We start from the raw sequence: 22,454 nt of genomic DNA, 5'->3' as shown, positions 1-22,454 counted from the left end.
AACAGAATCACAAGGATTTCTGTAGATATCCAGATTTTCCTCCCAGCATCAAATCTATGGAGCTGCTAAGATCTGTTCCATCGGTACTGCAATGCTGTGGCACCAAGGCAGTCACTCTGTACATAGTGTTTAGGGAACTGAATCTATAGAAGCACAGAATCATAGAATATTCCAAGTTGGAAAGGGCCCATAAGGATCATAGAGTCCAACTCCGGGCTCCACTCAAAAATCAGAGCTTATATATCAGGATGAGATTTAGAAATCTTTAATGCTGCCTCTTGCCAACATTAGGAGCTTAATAATGTGCTGCCAATAGGGGAGGGAGGAAAAACGTCTTGTTCAAGCATGTGCCTGTTTGGAAGTTTTCTCCACATCTGGGGCAGTTATTTCTCTTTGAGAGAGACAGAGCTGGCAACATTTCCTACAGTGCTGCCTCTCTCCTATCAAACAGGATGCTCTGCCTGAGGGATGATCTCATATTGCTCTCAAGGAATTCAAATCCTCAACTCCAGCTTTCCCAAGGTATGAACTGGCCATAGTGCATCATTCACCCTTCCAGGCATTCACCCTGTCCCACCTAACTCGTATCCCACTGAAGCTGTCCCATCATAAAGCCAAAAGCCACAGAAAAGACATTTAATGTAACTTGAGTCATAGGATGGCTTGGATTGGAAGGGACCTCAAGGATCAACAAGTTCCAGCCCTTTGGGTTCTGAGCTGTAAAGAACTGCTGTCTCTGTTCACACCTCATACACAGCCAGAAAGCACGTGTGGCAGCTCAGGCCACAAGTGGAACCAAAGCCCACAGCCATAGATGCAAAAGCACCCCTAACATCAACAGACTTTGGAATGAACTCAAAAAACAGAAGCCTATGTTGGTTCCTCTCTTCTCTCCAGGGCTGCTTCAACTTTCTTTTCCCACAGTACAATGTACACTGCAACCATTCCCCTTTTTGGGTCAATATGTGGTTTTAAGGGGTATTTTTAACACAGTGCCAGATTTTGTGTCTTAGCTGACCATGCAAACGTGGTGCAAGACAGCTAAGGCTCGTTGTCGTTGCATTGCCCAGCATTTCACAGTGGCTGCCACAGATGGTGACCAAAGTCTGCCCTGGGGAAAATCCAGTTCCATGCAGGTGAACAACTCCTCCATTCAAGCCACCTTGGAAGAGAACAGAAAATGAGATGTAAGACACAGCCCGGTTGCTAGCAATCAATGTGAGTGTTTCTATGAACTCAAAATGTTTGCTGTCATGCAAAAAACAATCCCAACCCTTCACACGGCACCTCTTGGAGGAGCAACCTTTTGTGACTCACCCCAATTGCAACGCACAGCTGTCACTGTAAGCTGAGAGATGAAGGTCAGGTTGGAAGAAGCCCAGCCCCTGGGGACATCCAGGCCCAGCACAGGGTATTCACCAGCAGGGAGCAGAGGAGGAGAGCAATGCAGCTCCGAGTGGGTGATGGTGACACCCCTACAAGCAGAGTCTCCAACAAATACATGGATGGTGTCCATCTCCGTGACCTGTGATACGTTCATTGTTAATTGGAGGCCAGTCACAACAAGCGAAAGGAAAGTTGGTGTAGACTCCTCACTGTAACTAATTTGTCCAATATCGTAGGATATGCCATCTACTGTCAGCCTCAGAGCCCTGGTACCATTGCCTGGGGGCACCGTGCACAGGATGGCTACGCAGGTGATATTGAGGATGAGGCATGGTTGCTGACCAATGAGAACAGATGTCCTGCTCTTTCCTTTCAGTGCTTCACCTGCAAAGGTGAGCAGGCCACCACCATTGGTACTGAAGTTCTGGGGGTAAAACTGATGCACTTGAGGCACGGTGATGAGAACACTGGATGTACTTCTGAAGCAAGCTCTCCCACTTCTGTTGGATAGGGAGATATTATGCTCCCCTGGAGCAATGCAGTCCATCCGGCACCTGATGCTGGTCTCATTCCAGAAAGTGACCTTGCAGACACCCTGGTCATTCACAAGCACCACAGGGCTGTCACCTGGCCATGCCAATCTCTGCCCTTTGATGGTCACATCAGTGTACGTCCCATTGGCCTCCCAGGTCACCCCATCTACAAGGGGAGTTGAGTGCTCATGAAGGTGGAGTGTACAATCCCCAACGCAGACACTGTTGATTCCATTGACAGCCACTGTGACATTAAGATCCCAAGACACCTCAGCCCACCACTGGTAAGGCAAAAGGTGTGTCTCTGGAAGGACCACACACTTAATGGTGCTGTTATCAGAGCTCTGGAGCTCACAGGAATAATTACCATCCAAGCTGACCTGTCCCAAATCTCTTCTGGATCTTAAAGCAATCCCTGATATAGTAAGTAACATCCCACCACAAACAGACCCTTGTGATGGGAATATGGAGGTTATCTGTGGAGTTACTGTGATGGTCTGCTGCCTTGCTGTCACATGGGAATATCCAAGCTGTCTCTGGAGAACCCGGACAGGGTAAATCCTAGGTTCCAGGTTGCTAAATGGTAAAGAGCACTGATAAAACATTGCAGACTCATTGTCACGTTGCAGCTCAAGCTCACACTCGCTGTCTCCCAGCTGAGTCACAGATTCACTGATGTTTACCCCCTGGATGCTCAAGAGAAGGCTACTCTCCAAAATCTCCAGTCCAACTGTGGTAACCAGAGGTGTCAAAGCTCTTTGGTAATTAAAGGTGATGCCTTTTGCAATGGGAACGTGATGAATTGAGCTATTGCTAATGAGTATATTTACTGCGACAGGGACATCTTGAGAAACTTCATCAGACCAATTAGCAGCTGGTGGGGTCAGGCACCAAATGGTCTCTTCTGCCAAATGGGTAACCAGACAGTTTTGTTCATTTATTGAAACAGAAACCAGAGACCGATTTTGGCTAAAGCCCAGCCCAGAGATTGTGAGCAGCGTCCCACCTTAGGAGGAAAACAAACAGAAAGGATATTATGTGCAAGAAAGGAACGAATGACTGTACGTGAACTATCTGCGTGCTGAGGATAAGAACAGCACTGAAGTAGCAATCTGGGTTTTTTAGGAAGTGATAAGAAAGATGCAAAACTTTCAGCATTCCCATGTTAATTCCACCCTTCCAAGCCCACTGCAGCCTCACAAAGCCAGCTAGAACATCTCCCCATCTCCATTTAGTTAGCCCCTCCATGCCCTGCCTGCTTAAGCCCTTCACAAAACTGCAGCCAAGAGTTAATCGGTGTCTACCTTCCAATTTACCCCCTAAAAATGAAAAGAGGGGTGCAATATTTTTCTTCCTTAACGCAGTTAACGCTTCAGAAGTAACAGCCTTTGCCCCTCTAAGCTCAAACTAATCTCTCTTCTTTAAAGGCTTTGGCACTTCACAAATCATCGAGCTAAATAACACAGCACAAAGCCAGAGCTTTCCCTATCTTTAAGCACGTTGTGAGGCTGGGAAATGGAAACTGGGGAGGACCTGAAGTTACAGCACAGAAATTTCAGTCTTCTCTATAAGAGTTCCAAAGAGTTCATGTAATATTCACCAAATGGATTCAACTCTCCTCCACCCCGCAGGCAAACAGCAGAATAGGATAACCCAAAATCTCTGTATTAAAGATCTCAAGTGGAATTTTTGTTTTTACTTCAGTGATAATTTGCTCTGAAACGCAGTTAAAATGATTTCCGATGTTTGAAGTACGGAATAGGATTAATCAATATTTCAGTTTTGATTGAAGTTAAAGCTGAAAAAGGTTTTTTTGTGTGTGTTTTCAAGTTCACAAAAACAGATATCTCTTTTGGGATTGATTGAAAAGAGTGTTTGCTTGAAACCAGCATTGCATCCTACCATCTGCTTAACTTCCACACATAAAGCCATGAAAGATGGAGGCGTAACGACTGATAGATACAGCACATATAAGTCAGGTGTGGGTGTGCTTTGTTTCCCCAAAGGGAACATGCAAAGACGTGTGGAAATCAAACCCAAAGCACTGGGACCCCTGAGCCAACCAGATCGGGGGATGCTTGCTGAAATCCCACGTTCCCAGGCTGCTTCAGTCTGATGTCTGCATAATAAAGAGTCACAGATTTAAGACACCCTCATTTAAACCAATGTGAAACGGGATGCTCTTTCCAGTCCTGTAATGAAACTGTGCCCTTGATCCCTTTAACCTCCATAAGTGGCTGCAGATGTACCACCATTATTTACCCAGGAAAGATCCGCAACATGGCTCGATGCTGAAGACCTCCGAGATGTAGTGGATTAATGGCTCAACCCTGCAAAACAAGCAACACAGAAGGTTTGGGGGCTTTGCTTTCTCTGTGGAACATCTTTGATTTCTTAAACCTGAAGAGAGGGCAGATTTAAACTAGATATTAGCAAGAAATTCATTACTGTGAGGGTGGTGAGATAACAGATAGCCCTGTTTGGTTTTTTTTCTTCCTCATCACTCTCCTTTTAAAAGCAATCCTTCATCTAGTAAGATGCTCTGCAGAAGAAGATCTTCCCACGCCTGCAATTTATCCCTCTAGAGACCAGGGATGTCATTTGAGATGATCAAGCTCCTTCTAAGTCATAGAATATCCAAGCTGGAAGGGACCCACAAGGATCACCAAGCCCAACTGATGGCTCTACACAGCACCACCCAAACCCAACAGTTGAGAGGGGTGTCCCAACACTCCCAGAACTCAGGCAGCTCAGGGCCATGACCACCACACTCTCAGCAAATAGTCATTTCCTAACACTCAGTCTGAAGCCCTGCTCTTTATTCCTGGATACAAAGTGCTGCTAACAGACTCCAGTGTCAGTGGAGGTGGTAGGTGGACGGTTGGACTGGATGATCTTAGAAGTCCACCTACCACCAGCTCTGCCCACTAAACCATGTCTGTAAGCACTACTTCTGTTCTTTCCTAAACACCTCCAGGGATGGCAACTCCACCATTTCCATGGTCCAGATAGAATAATTTAACATTCTCTAGCATACATACATGTTTTTTAAACCAGCTTTTGTTTTTCTCATGAAACATTTCTTCTTGTTCTCCTACAGCAGGATTTTTCTGTATTTGACTTAAATTTTTTAGTACCTTTGATTGCCTGAATATACGCATTTTTCCATCAAGTCAACTGTTTCTCTCCTACCAATCCAAGGGAAATCAGCAGACTAGCATTAGCAGTTTGTTGACCTGGAGATCAACGAGTGCCTTGATAATCATCTGTAATTTCACACCATACAGCAGATTTTCATGTTAGATACAGCATTTGTGAATTCTTACCTCCCTCTTCAAATTAACCCTAAGATACCAAACAGGATGGAGAAGAAAATCTATATCTTAAGGGAAGTGCAAACATTCACACACCTGTCTGAAGCAAGAGCAACACCACTGATGATGACAGAAACGTTGTACCATCCCGCAGCCAAGGCTGGAAGCGTCACATTAAGACCATTGTCCATCTGTACCTGGATCTGTGCCCACACGTTCCCAATTTGGACCTTGATATCTGACCCTCGGTAGTTCACAAATGAGGATATTCCAATCTGAAGCTCCTGACCCCCTGCAAGGAGGAGAACTGATGAAATTATTTTGATGGCAGCAGTTATTTTAGCACATATAACCATAAGGTCCACTCAGGTCCATCAGCCAAAACCCAGAAACTAGAAGACTGTGGTGTGTGTGTTCTAATAATTCCTTTGCCTTCTCAATAAGATCACCAGATGTTAATATCGTGAACTTGGCTACCGTCACCTAGAGGCATTCTCAGCCTATAGACAGATATTTAGGGTAAGATCTATGCACTCAATATAGATATCCTAAACATCCACACCTTGTTAGAGTCAAATCCACAATCAAGATAATGTATACAAAGCTCCTCTGAGAAGACATGGAAACCAATGCTCTTCCCTTCAGCATGCACAGAGTCAAATAAAGTTTGAAAGCCTGTAAAGCTGAATGCATGAATAACGTGAACTTTTTGGACTCTTGGTCAATTGTCAGCTTAATCCTAGATGCCCGGAAGGCATCCATGTAATTTATTTATTCTTTTTATTATATAGGAGGAAAATTATATTAAAAGCTGAAGCTGCAGAGGTTTTGAATAGAAGATTGAACTGAGTCCCAGCACTGTTCAGGAGACACCATAACATTAAGGAGTTCCTTGCACCTGGGCTGCCCACGGCTAGAACAATCTCCCCTTGGTGCTATCGTATCTGAATAATATTCAGATGATAAAGGACATTCTCTCTTCCTTACACATGCTGGAGTAATAAGAAATGACAAGGGCACTGGGGAAAGGGATAGAAATGTCAGGTGTGCAGCAGGCACTGGGTCTTGTTGCCATCAGAGCTGTCTCACCCCCTGCATCCATGCCAACTCTCTGTGCTGGAGGGAACTTTGTTAAGAGATGCATTAAGAAATTGGAAAAAAAAACTTCAACGTATCCTTGTAGGAATGGGCTACATAAAAAGATAAAACAAAACAGGAATACTTCTGTTCTCTTCGTAGTTTCTTAGAGGGAGGTATCCCTGCCTATAGCAGGGAGTTGGAACTAGATGATCTCAAAAGATCCCTTCCAATCCAAAAAGAAATCAACAAGGTAAAACATAACGCCATTGAACTCTATAGACCTCAACTGCCTCCATCCAACCACCATTAGCAATAACAACAGGGCTGCAGTTGATGCCCAACACACCCATTTGCACTTAAATGCTTTTCACCTGCTAAGCCACTTCTGTTTCTGCTCAGGGATACAACTGCAGGGTTTAAGGAAGGGTCATACTGAAATAAGTCAGTGATTGTTGTTGATTGGTACCCAGAAATTAGTGTCACATGGACAGCAGCATCTTCTGCCCCCTGGAAACAGAAGCAAAGAAAGCATCAGGAATACGAATGAGCCCATAAAAGAAACATAATTATTTCCTGTGTATATGTATCTCCCACACCAAGTAAGTCAAGCACATGGTAGCTCCCAAATTTGTAAATGCATTAAACTGTGCAAAGTGTTGGTGTTTCTGACTGTTCCACTCGGTTTCATAAATCAAAAGCTGTTGTTAATTAGGCTGGCCTAAAATGTAGGTGAAGTCCCGGCTCAAATACCCCACAGCCAGGACCTGGCTGATAGACTTCCATTTGCTTAGGCCAGGGCTATGTAAAAGGCTTGTGGGCTACCACTTAATTGACTGTATCCCAAAAAATATGTGGTTTCTTACCCGAGAAGGAACTATACATTCAATTTGTGTTGAATTTGTGGTATCCTCCAAAACTGGGCAAGGCTGAGATCCAAACAACACCAGGTTTACCCCTTCCAGACCAGTCCCCCTGAGAGCCACTCTCAATCCTCCTACAAAAACAATTATTTTTAATTACATGAAAGACATGGAACAGTCTATTCTGCAAAAGACCCTTTATTACTAGGTGGCTACAGAAGGGAACAGTCTACTGGCTGATCTGGGAATAATCACCTTCTATCTTGCTTTGCCCTAAATTGCCTCTTTCACCCAAGATCCTTCTTCTCTGTTATTTACCCTTCCTGTCTGTTCCTTGAATTTTGGTTCATGATTCATGAAAGAACTGCTTATTTCTCATTTTATCTTTTAATGACATACTTATTTAAGCCAGCAAGGTCTGGGCTGTGATCTCCCTCAACCCAGCCCAAGAATGAAACCAGGAAGAAAGGAAGAAGGACTAGGAACAAAAAACAAGCTTGACACAGCAGGTGTTTTCACAGTTCAAAAAGCTGCTGAGCACCCTGCTGCCAGAAAAGCCTCAAGCATGTGGTTAGGAAATTTCACATAGATGCTGGCTTGGCAGAGCTTGGGACTTTGCAGAGTTGTGAGCAAAGTTAGAGGGTTCTCTAAAGCATCAGAAGAAGCCTAGAAGTATCTCCTACAATTTCCCTAACTGGAAGCAGAACTGGATAAACAGCAATCAGGTGGATTAGCAGGAAGCTCCTTCCACTCAAGAGGGCTGGAGCACCTCTCCTGTGAAGAAAGGCTGAGGAGTTGGGCTTGTTTAGCTTGGAGAAGAGAAAGCTCCAGGGAGACCTCACTGTGGCCTTCCAGTACTTGAAGGGAGCGTATAAACAGGAGGGGGAATGGCTCTTTACAAGGGCAGTGATAGGACAAGGAGGAATGGTTTGAAACTGAGACAGGGGAGGTTCAGGTTGGATCTGAGGAGGAAGTTTTTCACCCAGCAGGTGGTGACGCACTGGAACATATTGCCCAAGGAGGCTGTGGATGCCCCATCCCTGCAGGCATTCAAGGCCAGGCTGGATGTGGCTCTGGGCAGCCTGGGCTGCTGGTTGGTGACCCTGCACACAGCAGGGGGTTGGAACTGGATGAGCACTGTGGGCCTTTGCAACACAGGCCATGCTATGATTCTATGATCTCTAGGCAGGCATCTCATGCTTACACTGTGGGCTCAGCGTGAATCCTCAGCATGGCATCACTGGGACCAGTGATATTACAGTCCAAGTCACCCCCAGCAACACTAAGTCAGAAATAGGAATATCTCAAAACTGAAGCCACTTGGCTCCTGTGATTGATTGTTGCCAGATAAGGAGACTGAGAGTATGGATTCCATGCATGTTGTTCAAGAGTAATGGTCTTAAGTTTTGATGTCTACACTTGCATTGATATGCAATGAAATACTGCATATGTGCACTTTACGATAAAATTGAAGAGAGGTATTTTAAATGGAAGAAATTAAAAACACAGATGGAAGCTGTAATTCTTTCCAATTATAAACGTTCAAGGCATATGTAATGTAAGATAGCATTATACTTGCTTTCTTTTTAATGAGTGACAGATCACTGTAATTTGGAGAAAAGCCATATTGTCATGGAAGGAAATGAGAAGAAAGACCTAAGCACTAAAACTTGTCATTGTTTTTTTTCCTTTGTTTTTCATATGAATTAGAGCGAGTCTCAACCTGACATGATGTTCATTAGAGAAAACAGATAGGAAAGAAAAGGACAAGGATGCGCCCCAGCAAGAAGAGAGGTGACTAGCGGCATAATTTTCATCTTAAGAGCTCACACATTCATTCAAGTCCGCCCCATGTGTCATCCACATAGGTTCACAGACAACAATCCCCCTCTGTCAATCACTCCAAGGTGACCAAACGTGGCACACTTCAGTTTTCTAAGCCATGCGATACCAACATGACCAACGCTCCTGCTCTCAGTGATGCGTGTTAATATGAACTCAAAGCTCCTCACTAACAGAGCTAACAGGATTGCAAACAAAGTCTGGGTGAACTTCTATTGACAGAGGATGTCATACCATTTCTAGGCATACTCCCAGCTGCTTGAAAATAAGTCTAGCCATTTTACAACTAGGCCAGATGAATCCTGATGGTTCTAATACATCAAATAGATATAGGAAGATAAGCCACAATACTCTAGTACTCTTCTCAGTTGCTGGAAGGAACACACCTCACTTAAATTTACTATTCAAGTACAGAACTATCCAGGTATGTGTTGGTTGATCTCACACACAACCCAAGAAAGATGCCATTTTTACAAGAAACTTGCCCCAATACTTTGTGGTACGCACTGTATTGCCTATATTATGTTAGCTATATTATGTTTTCTTCTATCAGATGAAGACCTTGGTGGTGGAAATGTAACAGGAAAAAAACAAGTTGTAAAAGGAAAGACACAAAAGCAGACATCCCCTTTGAGCTCATCTGATATACCTACCTATTTCTGAAGCTCTGGGAGGTTCAATGGCTACCAGCCTGGGCTCAACTCTTAGGAAGATGCCTTCTCCTGTGCTGGCATTGAGTGCAAAGCCATACGGCCTCACTAATAATGTCAGCTGGTGGACTCCAAGTGGCAGCCTCTCCATCTTGCAGACCACTTGGGTTTGATTCGACATTACGACAGAGCAAGTCATGTTCTTCACCTGTACCTGCAGCGTTGTGTTCTCCTCAGAGAAACCAACTCCCCTGATCATTACCGTGACCTGGGATCCATCATCTGAAGGAACATAATCAAACAAACTCATCAAGTTTGGAATATCAATGCACAGGATTTATTTTCGAGCAACAGGTAAAAGCTTTCATCATCTTCATGAAAATATACTGGAAACTACAACACTGATGATCTCATTTCCACCCATCATGCCCATTTCTGCATGCCCTTGTCCAGCTACTCCTTTTTGTGCAACTTTTATTTCAAATAAAAGCACTAAGAGCTGTTTTCCCACCAACTCTATCGCTGTTCCTCTTCCCTTTGAGCCTCCAATATCTTGCCTGTGTAAAACTGTGTTAGTGCTACATACTTCAAGTATCAAACTCATCCCAAGTACTGAATTTGGAAGCACAACTTCCCTAAAAACCAGAAGTTTCCCAAAAGAATACACACATCAACGTTTGACAGCCCTTTTCCACAGCCATCTCCCCCCCATCTGGTGCAGACCCAAAGCCCCATTACCTGCTGAATACTCCACAGCACTGACTAAGGGTGTCATTTCCTGGCTGAATTGGAAAGAGCAGGAACCAGAACAGTTTGCTGGGACATCATTCACCACCACCACCACCTGGAGATGGAGAAGAAGGTTACTCTAAAGTGACGCTTTCTAAAGCCACATCTGTCCAGCTACTGCACTGGCACAAGTTTCGTTGCATGGCTTGCTAGGGCTCATCTTTGATAAAGCAGCACAGTTTTGGAAGCTGTATCTCCATCTCTCCTCCCTGGAAAAGGAAAAAAAGAAGAAATAAAAGAAGCAGAGCAGGGTGACCTCACTGCAGGTGCTGCTGAAGCCCAGCAGCAGAGCTTTGAGCACATCCAGCCTTGCGCAGTTATCACTGCAGCACCCTGCAGTCTTTGCTGGAGGCAAAGGCATCCATCCGTGTGCATGAATTTGCAGCACATCTGTCTGCTCAGCAGATTTCTCCAGCCAAGAAGCTTTACCTGCTCCCTTTTTACAACCAAGAATTGAGATTCAGAAACTGAAGGACCAGCTCAATCCACACGCTAGTACCAGGTGCAGCATCCCATTCATTTTACTCAACAGCATAGAGGCTGGAATACTGCAGATGAATACAGCATCAGTCCCAACTATGATGGCAGCACTAAAGGACCTAGCATGGCTGGGATTCCATGGAATATCAGCTCCTGAGCACTGCCTACAAAGAAATAAACTCTTCTCACTTGCAATAGCTACTAAGTACTGCTCCACAGAAGAGAAAGCATGATCTGAATGCTTCATGGAGAACCTCAAAACAGGTCTCCAAAAGGATTTAGCAGCAGTACTGAGTACCTGAAAACCAGTCAGAATCCTGACCCTACAGGATCCAGGTGAACCAGTAGGAAGTGTGGCACAGTGTTAACCCACCTGTGTTTTGTTATTGGAGGTAGCAAGCATGTCCCCAAATACTGGCCCAATAAAGACACCCCCGTCATAAACCACACGACTGGAAACAGCTGGCTTCAGACCAGTGAGGTTTTCAGCAGAGACCTGGCAAAGAACAAGGACTTCAGTTTCTTGCTCTTTTCCATAAAGAGGTTTTCCTTGCATAAAAGGAAACTGAGAGAATCAATTGGCCGTGACAAAAGGCAATGAATGGGGTTCAAAGTGGGTGTTACCAAAAGAAATGACCATACATTGATCACATTGGGCAAGTCCCCAGCTTTCGTTCTCCAGGTGAGAGTCCAGATGCTTTCACAGCAAGACTCGGAGTCTTTAGTCACGATGAAGTCACTGGTGTTGAAGTATGGGGCTGTAGAATGATCTGTGTTGGTCTGCAGAACCTTGAGGAGCTGGTGGGAGGAGATGTGAACAGAAACACCTGCAAAAGACAAAGCTGCGAATACGGCCATCCCTATGAGAGCACAGCTGACTGTTCACACAAAAGGAAGATGTTGTGATGGTTTAAACATCTGTAATGACAAAACAAAGAAGTCAGCAGGGGAAAGTCTAATGGATTCCAAATGCTGTTAGTTAATAACTAAGAAAATCTAGCAAACATTCTCCAGTTGTTCCTGTTTCCATCGTAAAGCTGTCTAAGTCAGGGATAAAGAAATGATGAGGGGCCTGGAGCATCTCCTGGGGCTGTTCAGTCTGGAGAAGACTGAAGGGGGAGGCACAGGTTGCACAGAGAGGCTGTGGTCCCCCATCCCTGCAGACAGCCAAGGTCAGGCTGGATGGGCTCTGAGCACTGATGGAGCTGTGGGTGTCCCTGTTCAATGCAGGGAGTGGGACAGATGGCCTTGAAAGGGGCCCTTCCAACTCTATGATAAATTAAAGGAGGATATTCAAAGCAAGGCAGCACTGAGATAGCCTGCTGCAGAGTGTGTTTTTGAGCCTTCCCTTCTGTATTTGCTTGCAATCTCCACCTGGCTTACTGCAAAGGCAAGTCCAGGAGCTGTGCTCGCACTGCACCTTACCTGATATCACTGTGCTTCCCAGGTGTATGCGGAAGGTCCCTCCAAGAGGTGGAGATGACACCTGCAGCCTCTGAATGGCGATGCTGACTCCCACATCCTCCGTGGAGACGTAGAGGTGGTCGTCCTCCTCAGAGCCCTCGCAGAGCACTGCACCTCTGTGTGAGACAGAGCCATTAGAGGCACCAGGGCTTCTAATTGAAGGAGGCTGGATGTGAGCAAAACTGAAGGACCCAGGAGAGGGCAGTCACTCTTCTAATAGACTCGGGTACTCCAGTACCCGGCCCTGTCAAAGAGTTGACTCCCCTCCTGGTTATAGGTTCCCTTTAGGTACTGGAAGGCTGCAATGAGGTCACCCCGCAGCCTTCTTTCCTCCAGGCTGAACAAGCCCAGCTCCCTCAGCCTGTCTTCATAGGGGGAAATGCTCCCTACAAGCAGAGCTTGGTATTTCAGATCAGAAATCATCCCAAACCTAATTTTCTTATAACTTAAAATCTTTCCTACCACGCCAATACAATTCTCTCCCTTATTCCCCTATGAAAAGGGACTTTCTGTGGTACAACGATGCCACCGTGTGGTTAAGAGCACGGAGTACAACCAATGTCTCCCACGTAACCTACCACCAATAGTCCCATCTAAACATTCGCTTTGGGGTGAATTAACTGAGCTGAACCAAGGGTCAGAGATTGAATCAATTCTAGTTTCTGTCTTGTGTTGGCTCTGATCCCATCAGGTCAATCCCAACTGAGCAAGAATACGTTATCGATGCTTATAAATAAAGGGTATTATATGGATGAGGAAAGCCTCTTTTTTGTGATGGCCAGCAATAGGACAAGGAGCAATGGGCACAAATTAGAACATGGGGACACTAGATCTTCTTTACCTCAACACCAGAAACAGATACCTTCGTTAAGACACCTACAATGCAAGTTGAAGTTTTATCCACCACTTATGAACTTGAAGACATTGTAGATGCCTTAGGGAAGATGCATCTCACGTACATTGTAGACATCTTAATGGAAGTTATCTGAGCAGAGCCTGCACATAGATACCTAATGAAGAAAATGCCAAAGGAAGTACGTGGATCTCTAAACTGGACCAGACTTACTCTGCACAGCCTCTGAGATGATAAAGAGCCCTATGGGAATTTGTTATTGTTATTACAGGATATGAGAGAATCACATTGTCCCTACCTCAAGGAGAGAAGAGGCTGACTTGCACCACAGCCAGACAGCAGCCAGGACACGTTGTAAGTAGGAGAAGACCCCACCACTGTTACTGCCTCTATTATCCGCCCACCCAGCCGATGTGGTTTGGGATCCGTCTGAGAAACTGAAAGGAAAAAGAGCATAAGACTCCACCAGAGTCAGGAGAACAGATGTAATCACACCTAACTTATTTCCATTTCAGAGATGGAAATGTATCTTGTTGGTCTGGGGAACAAGTGCTTTTTGAGTAACAGCATTCAGGATTTCCATTTATAGAAATATTTCCAGATAAACTAAGGATGTTGATGTTCAGCAATTAGTTCTTGCCACAGAAATTAATTAAATAAATAAAAAGATCTGCTCCTGTTGTGAAACAGCCTTCCCCTTCAAAATGGTTTTAACTAGCTCCATCATTAAAGCTTTGTATGAAGGAACCTAGGAAGACCCAGGCTGTGGATGCCCCATCCCTGCAGGCATTCAAGGCCAGGCTGGATGTGGCTCTGGGCAGCCTGGGCTGCTGGTTGGTGACCCTGCCCATAGCAGGGGGTTGAAACTGGATGACTATTGCGGCCCTTTTCAACCCAGGCCATTCTATTATAATGATTCTATGACTGCAGCATTCAAAGGAAAGAATAAATGGATTCCTTCACCAGTCACAGCTCTGTCTGCAATGATGACTTCATCAAGGAAGAACGACCCAGTGGCTTCCTTTTGGGTGCTCGACAAGGCAATCTGATGTACGAACACTGGGGTGTTGATGAGAAGGTCCTGGAGAGCCACAGAGCGACTCACACACCCCGTCCAGAGGTCAGTGCAGGAGAACGTCCAGCTGTAAGACACCAAGGTGGTACAGCCTTTGTTTTATTGCTGGGTAGTTATAGTGAATGAATTTGGAGATAAGCTCAGATGATGCTATTATTGTCTGCACACAACACCTGATCACTCAACAAGTCTCACTGGAAGGTATAAAGCTTTATATACCTGCTTCAGCATCCTCCTTTACAGAGGTCAATCCCAAGCTTAGGCCCCTTGGGAATTCCAGACAACTGCTCAAGGTCCCTATTGCTTTCCATCACGTCATATGATGTCATATGAAACCCCCTCCCAGAGGTACACACACAGCCCATGCTCAGCCTTACAGAACACAGAAAGAAATGGAAGGATCCAATCGATAAGCAGCATAGCATGGCGACAGAGTATCCATCAGTTTGCCCCCATCTGACCATTTCTCTTTAGACAAACAAGAACTTGCTGCTCCCTATTCTCCTAGAACAACTTCTTACTATAGAAAAGGTCAACTCAGTGCAGTGTGTCTGGATACCTTGTGGGGTCGGTTCTATCAAAATCCCACTGGCAGGTGAGGTTTCTTTCCACTGAACATAAGGAAAGGTTGGTGTAGGACACTGAGATATGAAGGATGTTGTTCACGTGGCCTTTATGTGCAAAACAAACCTGCAAAGAAAATGAAGGGAAATGATTTCATGTAAACAGAGCAGTGTTTATAATTACAGTTAGAATTTACTCAGCGAGAGCAGCCGCTCACATGTGTGTATTCAGTAAGGTCGTATCTTTGTAGAGATGATGGGGAAGCTTTCAGCAGCTGGCTTGGGCTGCGAGCACTGAACCTCCCACAGAATGGCTCTGTTCCATAGACAACGTGTTCTACAGTGACAGAGTTTTCTGTACCTGAAGGAAATAAAAACCAACAGGATGAGGGGCTTAAAAAAGAAGTCAGAAAACAAATACAGTCAAAGTTTTCATGGGCATGCCAGAAATAGAGGTCCAAAACAACTGTATCCAACAGTTCCACTCCTCAGTGTTCTGCCTAGATCGGTTATGAACATTCATAGGGCAGCTGTTCCCTAGCTCAAGGGTGCTGAAAGGCAGGATAGGTCATAGAAACATAGGTTAGAAAAGACCTCAAAGATCATCAAGTCCAACCGCAACCTGACCATACTACACTAATCATTATATCCCAATCCTGTTAAATCACTACCTTCTTTCTCAAAGCCATCATGGAAGAGTATTTTAGCAGAAGTTGGCTCAATGTCACACCCAACTGAAAGAAGTTCCTCTATTGCTGTTTGGACCTTCAAAAAAAAAACAAAGTGAGAAGCAGTCACAGTACAGTGGTGCCCGGCTCATTCCAGCAGAGCTTCTACACTGTCACAGCCGCATTGACTCTATTCTGCCCAATACAGAGCCTAAACTTACAGGTCTAAAATCCTTTAGGGTGTGACACTTACCTGAAGAGCAGTGGAATTTGTGTGGATCATTCTGCGGGGTGCATTGCTCCAGGAGATGCTGAACCATCCCGTGCCAGACACAGACAGCATCTGCCAAAGGAGGAAGCAAACAAATAGATGAGAACAGGAATAATTCTCACAAGACGCAAAGATATCAAGTCTGCCATGTGGATTTTCTACCAAGGAGGAACTCAGAGCAAACATAGCGACCTTTCAAGCTTCTGTAACAAATTTAATAATAAAGAATCCCTTCAGCTACTCTTAAACTGTGCTTGCTCTCCACAGACTCTCCTGACATGTCTGGGGTTCCCATATTAACAGGAACACAAGGGATATGTGATCTGCACGGACACACTGATAGCCACAGATGGTCCTGACTGCAGCCCTGAGGTTGCCCAGAGCGTTGTGATTGTCCCATCCCTGGAGGTGCTCAAGGCCATGGATGGGCCCTGGGCAGCCTGAGCTGGTGGGGGGCACCCAGCCCATGGAAATAGGGTTGGAACTGGATGATCTTCCATGTTCCACACCACTGAAAGCTGAAAGTTTATATCACCCAATTGCAATGGAGAGCTGATCTAATAGTGAACCCTTTGAGTGTGCTGTCAACTAGCAGGAAAAAATAAAAATAAAAATGGAAACTACCCCAAAGTTTCATGAATTAGCATCAAGAATAAGGTAACAAGCAAGATAAAAAAAAGACTGCACTCTACGCATAAGCAAATTATAATGCACCATAAAAACATCCACCTGGCAATGAGTGTGAAAGACACAAATACCTTCAGCTACATGGCAGTAATTATCACCTAAATCAACAGGTCAACAAGAAGTGGGAATGCACTGCCATCCCATTAAATTCTGGAGGTTAAAAGGGACCTCTGGATGTCATCTAGTATAAAGTCCCTGTCCAACAGGGGCCAAGTACACAGCACAGACCTGTACATCAGGAAGACATAAGGCGTGAGCTCGAATTTCATGTCTCTCAATGTAGTAGTTGTTCACCACTTGGGGATTCAGCCACGTGTTGTGTATCTGGACTCCAACCCTCATCCCATTGCTGGGTGCCTTTCCATGATGTAGTGCTTCCAAGTAGTACTTCAGGCCAGCAGTTAGCTCAAACTTCTGGGATTTTGGCTGCCAACTCTCACTCCAGTTCTTCACCCACTTCCCAGACCATTCCAAATTGCCAGATGGGAGAGAAGCGATTCTCACCTGTGTCCAGATGAACCAAACCAGTGACAATTTCACAACACCAGAACACAGCACCTTCAGCTCCAAAACCAGAGCTGTGCTTGTAGCAGACAGCAGTGGGTTGATATTTCAACACATTCTTTCCTATTCTACAGCAAAAAAAAATCCATCACCTCGAAGATCTTTGATTTATTGCTCAATAACACGAACAAGACAATTCTTATGTCAGACCTTATAAGCCCCACTAACAATTTCTCATGTACATTTTCATAGATGGCTTCAGTTCTCTAGCTCAATATGTCTGCAGGAAAAGACACCTGAAGACTCTAGAGACAACAGCACATTTCATGAGACAAATAGGTTTGATAGGGCCAAATGTCAAATAACACCACACCAAATGTCACTCTGCAATAGGTGCATAATAGGGGCCAACGATTCCATCCATGCTGGGATAATCCCTCACTTGAAATGTCCTTAACTAAAGCCCTCCCCTATCATGACTGCCTTATTTGTCTCCCTGCTATGAGTAATACCTTATGCTGTGGGTCTTGGGATGAACTCAAGTACAGAGACGCCGGACCATCTGCCTGAATCCAGAAAGTGTAATTGTTGGTCTGAGGAGCCACAAAAAATCCACGAAGCCTGGAGCTAAGCAAAAGCAGAACATCCATAACATACGCAAGAGTTGCTGCAAAATCCCTGCTACCCAGCACCCAACCTCCACGTGTATACTGAGTAACATGAAGACAAGCATGGCTTTGTTGTTGCCAACATCTTTCCTATGTCCTTCTTCTCAAGCAAAGTCTTACTGCTCAACAGGCAGGAAAAGGCTCAAAATCCCTCAGAATCAACTGAGGAAAGTACAGAAGTGATAGAAAAATGGAAATGTCCAGCACATTGCAAAGCTCTTCCTAGGCACATCTCAAGAGGCACCAACATGGCTCAAACGTCTTCATAGAACTGAGGATAATCTATGGCTGCAGTTGCCAACATGGGCTGTGGATGTAATCCTCCACATCTGGCCAAATCTCCAACCCAAGGCAGAGTCTAAGTAGAGTTCCTTCTACCTCTACAGCAATTTCTTTCATGCTACTTCAGCACATCTAGGTCAAGCAGAACAGAAATGCCAAGGGAAAGCAAAAAAAGGGGGGAAATAAAGTACTTTGCTGGATACGTTGTGCTTCAAAAGGACCTCAGAGCAGGCAGATTGCTTTGATTTACAGGAGCTATGAAGTCAGGCTCTGCTGAAAAGAGCTGTCAGGTGTTACTGCTACACCTTACACTACACTAAAGGTGACTGCCACAGCTTCATCTCCTTTTAAGATCACCAAGTACCTGAAGGACTGCATTGCTGCAGACAGCAATCTTACTGGGGACTGGGCATTAGGTACAAACTGCCATCTATATCCAGGCCCTGCTTCTGTCAGATCAGAGGCGTCATCCCAAACTTCAAAGAGAAGCCCTCGATTTCCTACAAAGGTAAAACAAAAGCATTCTCAGCAACAGCCAACAACAATCCCAGAGCACATATGATAGAACTGGTGCTGTAAGGAACCTAATTAATAACCAATTAATAAATTGGCTCAATTTGTGGGGTACTTTTATTTTTCCCCACTATGAATACTGTAGAATACTGTACCCACTTTAGGAAATTCATTGTGCCTCCACCAGTAAGAACAAAACTCTGCCAAGACCAGTCTGCTTCCAACAAACCTCAGATGACTGCTCTTGGAGGAAGAAATACCCAACTGATCCACAGTCAACATAAGTTGGGCATCATTACATGCACAGTAATTTCCTACTATAATGTTCTACCCAGGCAATGTCCCCAGAAGTCTCTACAGCAGCACTAGGTCCCCATTCTGCCCCTTAAACATCATTCATACTTTTTCCCCCTCATTTTTCCCAGCCCTAGAGCTGGCCTTCCACCCACCATAGGCCATCTGCAGGCAGAGGGCTGAGCTTTCACCTTTGCCTTTCCTTGCATGAACCTAAGATAAACTACCTTCATGTTTTGGAAAAATCAAGTTTCCTGATGATTACTGTTTCCACATGTGTTGGTCTGTTGGGACCTTTGAATATCAGAACATCATACCCGGCTGGGGGTCACCATGCATCCTGCTCCTGCCAACAGCCTCAGTGGTGCAGATGATTTGCCGGGGAGAGACATGCTTGACTTTACAAGGGACACCTGACAGCAGGAAAAGGAGACAGATGTGCCACTGAGAGTTGGAAATGCATGAGCTGCAGAATAATCAGAGGACCATTATGATTGGAAAAGGCCTCCAAGGCCACCAAGTCCAACTCCAACCCATCCCCACCCACATCCGATGGCCACCAAGAAAAATCATTCACCCCCATAGCCCAAATAGCCAGACCTTCCTTGATGGTGAGCATAACTCCCATGCTATCACTGCACATGAAGACCAGCTGGGCTGAATGGGCTTTGTGTGTTTACAAAAGCCTTCAGCCCATTTCTCCTGTTACCTGCAGCAGTGACCTGCACGGGCTCCTCAAAAAAATCCCCTTTAATAGTGAGGTCAGTTCCTCCTGCAAGACTTCCACTGGCTGGGAACACAGAGGCTATTTCTGTAGAGGAAGGAAAAGGGGGATCTGAAAACAAGCACAGGAGAGATGAACCCCAGCCCTATTTCTGTCAAAGCCAGCAGTGCGCTGGCACTCTTTCCAACTGGAACAGACTGCTGTGAATCAAACAGGCTTCGCTGATCCATGCTCCCAAGTTACAGCCTATAAGGTAATTTCAGTCCCCTTCAAAGGTCAAAACAAAGGCAAACAATGGCAAAAGCATGGTGGGACCTTTCACCATAGCTACAGATGTCACATGGAAGTTATAAAGTGCTTTGGTCCACATCTTTTTTAACTAAGTGCAGCAACCTGCAACTCACCAGCCCTTGGATTCAGATTTCAGCACTTGGACTGGCTAAACATCACCTTGCAGCTGGTGAACTACCCTATCCAAAGGCCTGCATTATAGACTTTTATGGCCAGCACTGCATTCCTACCAAACAGTACGACTGAAGGGGGAAGGTGATATAAAGTCCCTTCAAATCCAACACATCAAGTCTGCTGGTGCTCTGACAAGGAATAACGATAGTAGCTCCATCCCAAACCCTGGCTGACTCTCAGATTAGACTGTCCAAAAGAGGGTGTTCAAAGATATCCTTAAGAGGACCACAGATTCACTGGAGATTTAGAGCACAGCCCATGGCAGCACACCCAACCTCAGCATATTAAGCTGGTATAGCTGCAACTTTTGGCCTGCAGCTTTGTGTAGTCAGCCCACCAAAAAACTTACTGTACCAGTAGAGCTACATGCTCAAATGAGGTCACATTGGGAAGAACAACAACCAGAGGTCTTTCTTAGACACTACTGGCACTGCTATGGCACAGTGCAAGGAGTGGGGTGGATCAGTGCAATACCTGAATGCGTTTGGTACAAGAAAAGCTCCTGCTTTGCACTGATGAGCCAAGCACCTTTGTCTATCACTGACCTGCAAGAGAGAGAGGTGTGTTAGAGATCTCCGGCCCTGTCAGTTAGTGCAGACCTTCCTTTGGCAAGGTTGGGTATTTTAATTCTAGTTGGACTTGGATTACTTCTCTTTTGGGCACTGAAGCTTGAAGCGTTAGAATCACAAAGCAGAGACGCCTGGGAACACACTGCCCTTTCATTCCTAATCTGATGATCATCTTCTCAAGCCAGCAAAACATCACGACTAAATAATGAAACACAAGTTTCATGCACTTATCCTGGACTCAAAAATGCAGCTGTGCTCCCATATGGAACTACAGGGAGAAAGAAAAGAGAGATTAAAAAAAAAGGATCTTTTACTCACTTTCCTTTGTTAAACACTGAGAAGCTGACATTGTGGGACCCTGGAGGAGAGAAAAGAAATGTGATCCTTCTCGTCTAGTGGAGTGACTGGAGGCAACATTCAATCGCATTTCAACTGAACTGAACACCAAAGTAGGAAGCTCACAGCCTCAGATCGTACTACATCGGATGGATCTGTTCTTACATACCTGAATCTACGAGCTGAACCTCGGGGGAAAATATCCTCTCAGATCCTACAGATCCTATCTGACCTCATACACCATGCCAGGAAGGTGCCAATTTTTAAGACCTCTATTATCTCTTAAGCCCATCACACACAAGATGAAATAAAATACTAAAGGAAAAAATAGTGGCACCTCTAGAGCTGAAGGAATAGCAGAATTATGATCTCTCCCACAAACCCCAACACTTTCACCAACCTATGTGGTTCCCTTCCACCCGGCACTGCATGGTTCCCAGCCCATCTTCTGTCTGAATGGAGTAGCTGTGGAGAAACAAAGAGCTTTTGGGTGAAAAAAAATCAAAACACAGTGAGAAGCATCTAATCAAAGATGTGAGCTTTCACATTTGAGTTAGTTACACTTGCTTTCCTTTAGAAATAAGGGAGAAAAGACCAGCCTAGGACAATACATCCCATCATTCTAATTTGCCACCTTTATTCTTGTTTTGGTAAGGTGATCCTGCTGGTGACTTGCAGAAATCCCATTTTAAACATGAGCTAGAGCAGACAAGCTTGTCTTCTAAACTTGAGAAGGGCAATTTAGAACCAAGCCTTTGGAAAGAGAGGACCTGCATAGGACAGAGGGAGCTGATGTCTGAGCAGGAGGTCAGAGATTGCCAGCAAGATGGGAAAAAGCATTAAATGGTAAAACAGGTTTGGGAGGGCAGGAGGACATCAATGATCATAGAATCATAGAATTACCCAGGTTGGAAAAGTCCATCAGTCATCAAGTCCAACCACAGCCTAACCATAGTACCCGATGATGCTACGACATGATCTGTACAAATCTAAACTATCATTTGTCTGACCACATACGGAACAGGTTGGCTTGGTCTGTGGTTTTCACATTTTAAACCCACTCTTTATCAGCATCAGAAGGGATTTCCTGCTTGGGGAACGTAGGCAGCACAGTTGGCACCGTGCTGCAGAGAACATATGTAGGCTGTCCCCTGCTCTCCTAAGGGCAAGGAAACTGTTCCTGATCTCCAATGTCCAACCAGCACCTCCCTTGCTGCATTAAGGGCTAAACCCCTAAAGGATTTGAACACCAAACTTCCAAGCAAATCAATGGGATTTTGGTAACCAAACCCCACTCCAAGCCTGGTTTGCAAGGATTTATAAAGTGACCACACTGCCCATTTCAAGACAGTCAAAGAGCTGGAGGAGCAGACCCAGATCAGCACCAAACCCCTGATTTTTACAACCGAGGACCTAACTTTAAAACATGGTCTGCACTGGGGATAGGCAATAAATGAGTATTCCCAGAGATGATTCCACACCTCCTACCACTCTTAAAACTGAACTATAGCAGTAGGACAGACTGTGGGCTTTTTTTCTAGGCAAAAGCTCCTAGAAAAGACAGCACTTTCTGATGCCTCTCTT

At 45.0% G+C, this 22,454-nt stretch overlaps 1 protein-coding gene across 13 annotated transcripts in view; it reads right to left on the bottom strand.

The window, feature by feature from the left end:
• The window catches only part of PKHD1 (PKHD1 ciliary IPT domain containing fibrocystin/polyductin), a 192,379-nt gene that overhangs the window by 159,091 nt on the left and 10,834 nt on the right, over positions 1-22,454 (bottom strand). For 10 of the 13 annotated variants that reach the window (XM_085544296.1, XM_085544302.1, XM_085544303.1 and 7 more), the window contains 25 exons: positions 21,271-21,335; positions 20,853-20,892; positions 20,440-20,510; positions 19,486-19,587; positions 19,094-19,189; positions 18,334-18,469; positions 17,532-17,646; positions 16,744-17,019; positions 15,811-15,900; positions 15,561-15,654; positions 15,108-15,250; positions 14,886-15,016; positions 14,215-14,393; positions 13,550-13,688; positions 12,360-12,514; positions 11,577-11,761; positions 11,308-11,430; positions 10,404-10,509; positions 9,669-9,947; positions 7,177-7,307; positions 6,685-6,820; positions 5,330-5,525; positions 4,182-4,249; positions 1,318-2,925; positions 1,019-1,162 (listed from right to left, as the gene is read on the bottom strand). In XM_085544296.1, coding sequence (XP_085400422.1) covers positions 1,019-1,162; positions 1,318-2,925; positions 4,182-4,249; positions 5,330-5,525; positions 6,685-6,820; positions 7,177-7,307; positions 9,669-9,947; positions 10,404-10,509; positions 11,308-11,430; positions 11,577-11,761; positions 12,360-12,514; positions 13,550-13,688; positions 14,215-14,393; positions 14,886-15,016; positions 15,108-15,250; positions 15,561-15,654; positions 15,811-15,900; positions 16,744-17,019; positions 17,532-17,646; positions 18,334-18,469; positions 19,094-19,189; positions 19,486-19,587; positions 20,440-20,510; positions 20,853-20,892; positions 21,271-21,335 — 4,808 coding nt within the window. The remainder of the gene's footprint in view (positions 1-1,018; positions 1,163-1,317; positions 2,926-4,181; positions 4,250-5,329; positions 5,526-6,684; positions 6,821-7,176; positions 7,308-9,668; positions 9,948-10,403; positions 10,510-11,307; positions 11,431-11,576; positions 11,762-12,359; positions 12,515-13,549; positions 13,689-14,214; positions 14,394-14,885; positions 15,017-15,107; positions 15,251-15,560; positions 15,655-15,810; positions 15,901-16,743; positions 17,020-17,531; positions 17,647-18,333; positions 18,470-19,093; positions 19,190-19,485; positions 19,588-20,439; positions 20,511-20,852; positions 20,893-21,270; positions 21,336-22,454) is intronic. The other 3 variants (XM_085544297.1, XM_085544299.1, XM_085544300.1) reach the window with 3 other exon arrangements.

The sequence above is a fragment of the Coturnix japonica genome, chromosome 3 (assembly GCF_054131305.1).
Source record: "Coturnix japonica strain WE chromosome 3, WE-NBRP24, whole genome shotgun sequence".
Lineage (NCBI taxonomy): Eukaryota > Metazoa > Chordata > Aves > Galliformes > Phasianidae > Coturnix > Coturnix japonica.
The sequence above is the reverse complement of the archived record's forward strand: the minus strand, read 5'-3'. Positions and strand labels throughout refer to the sequence as shown.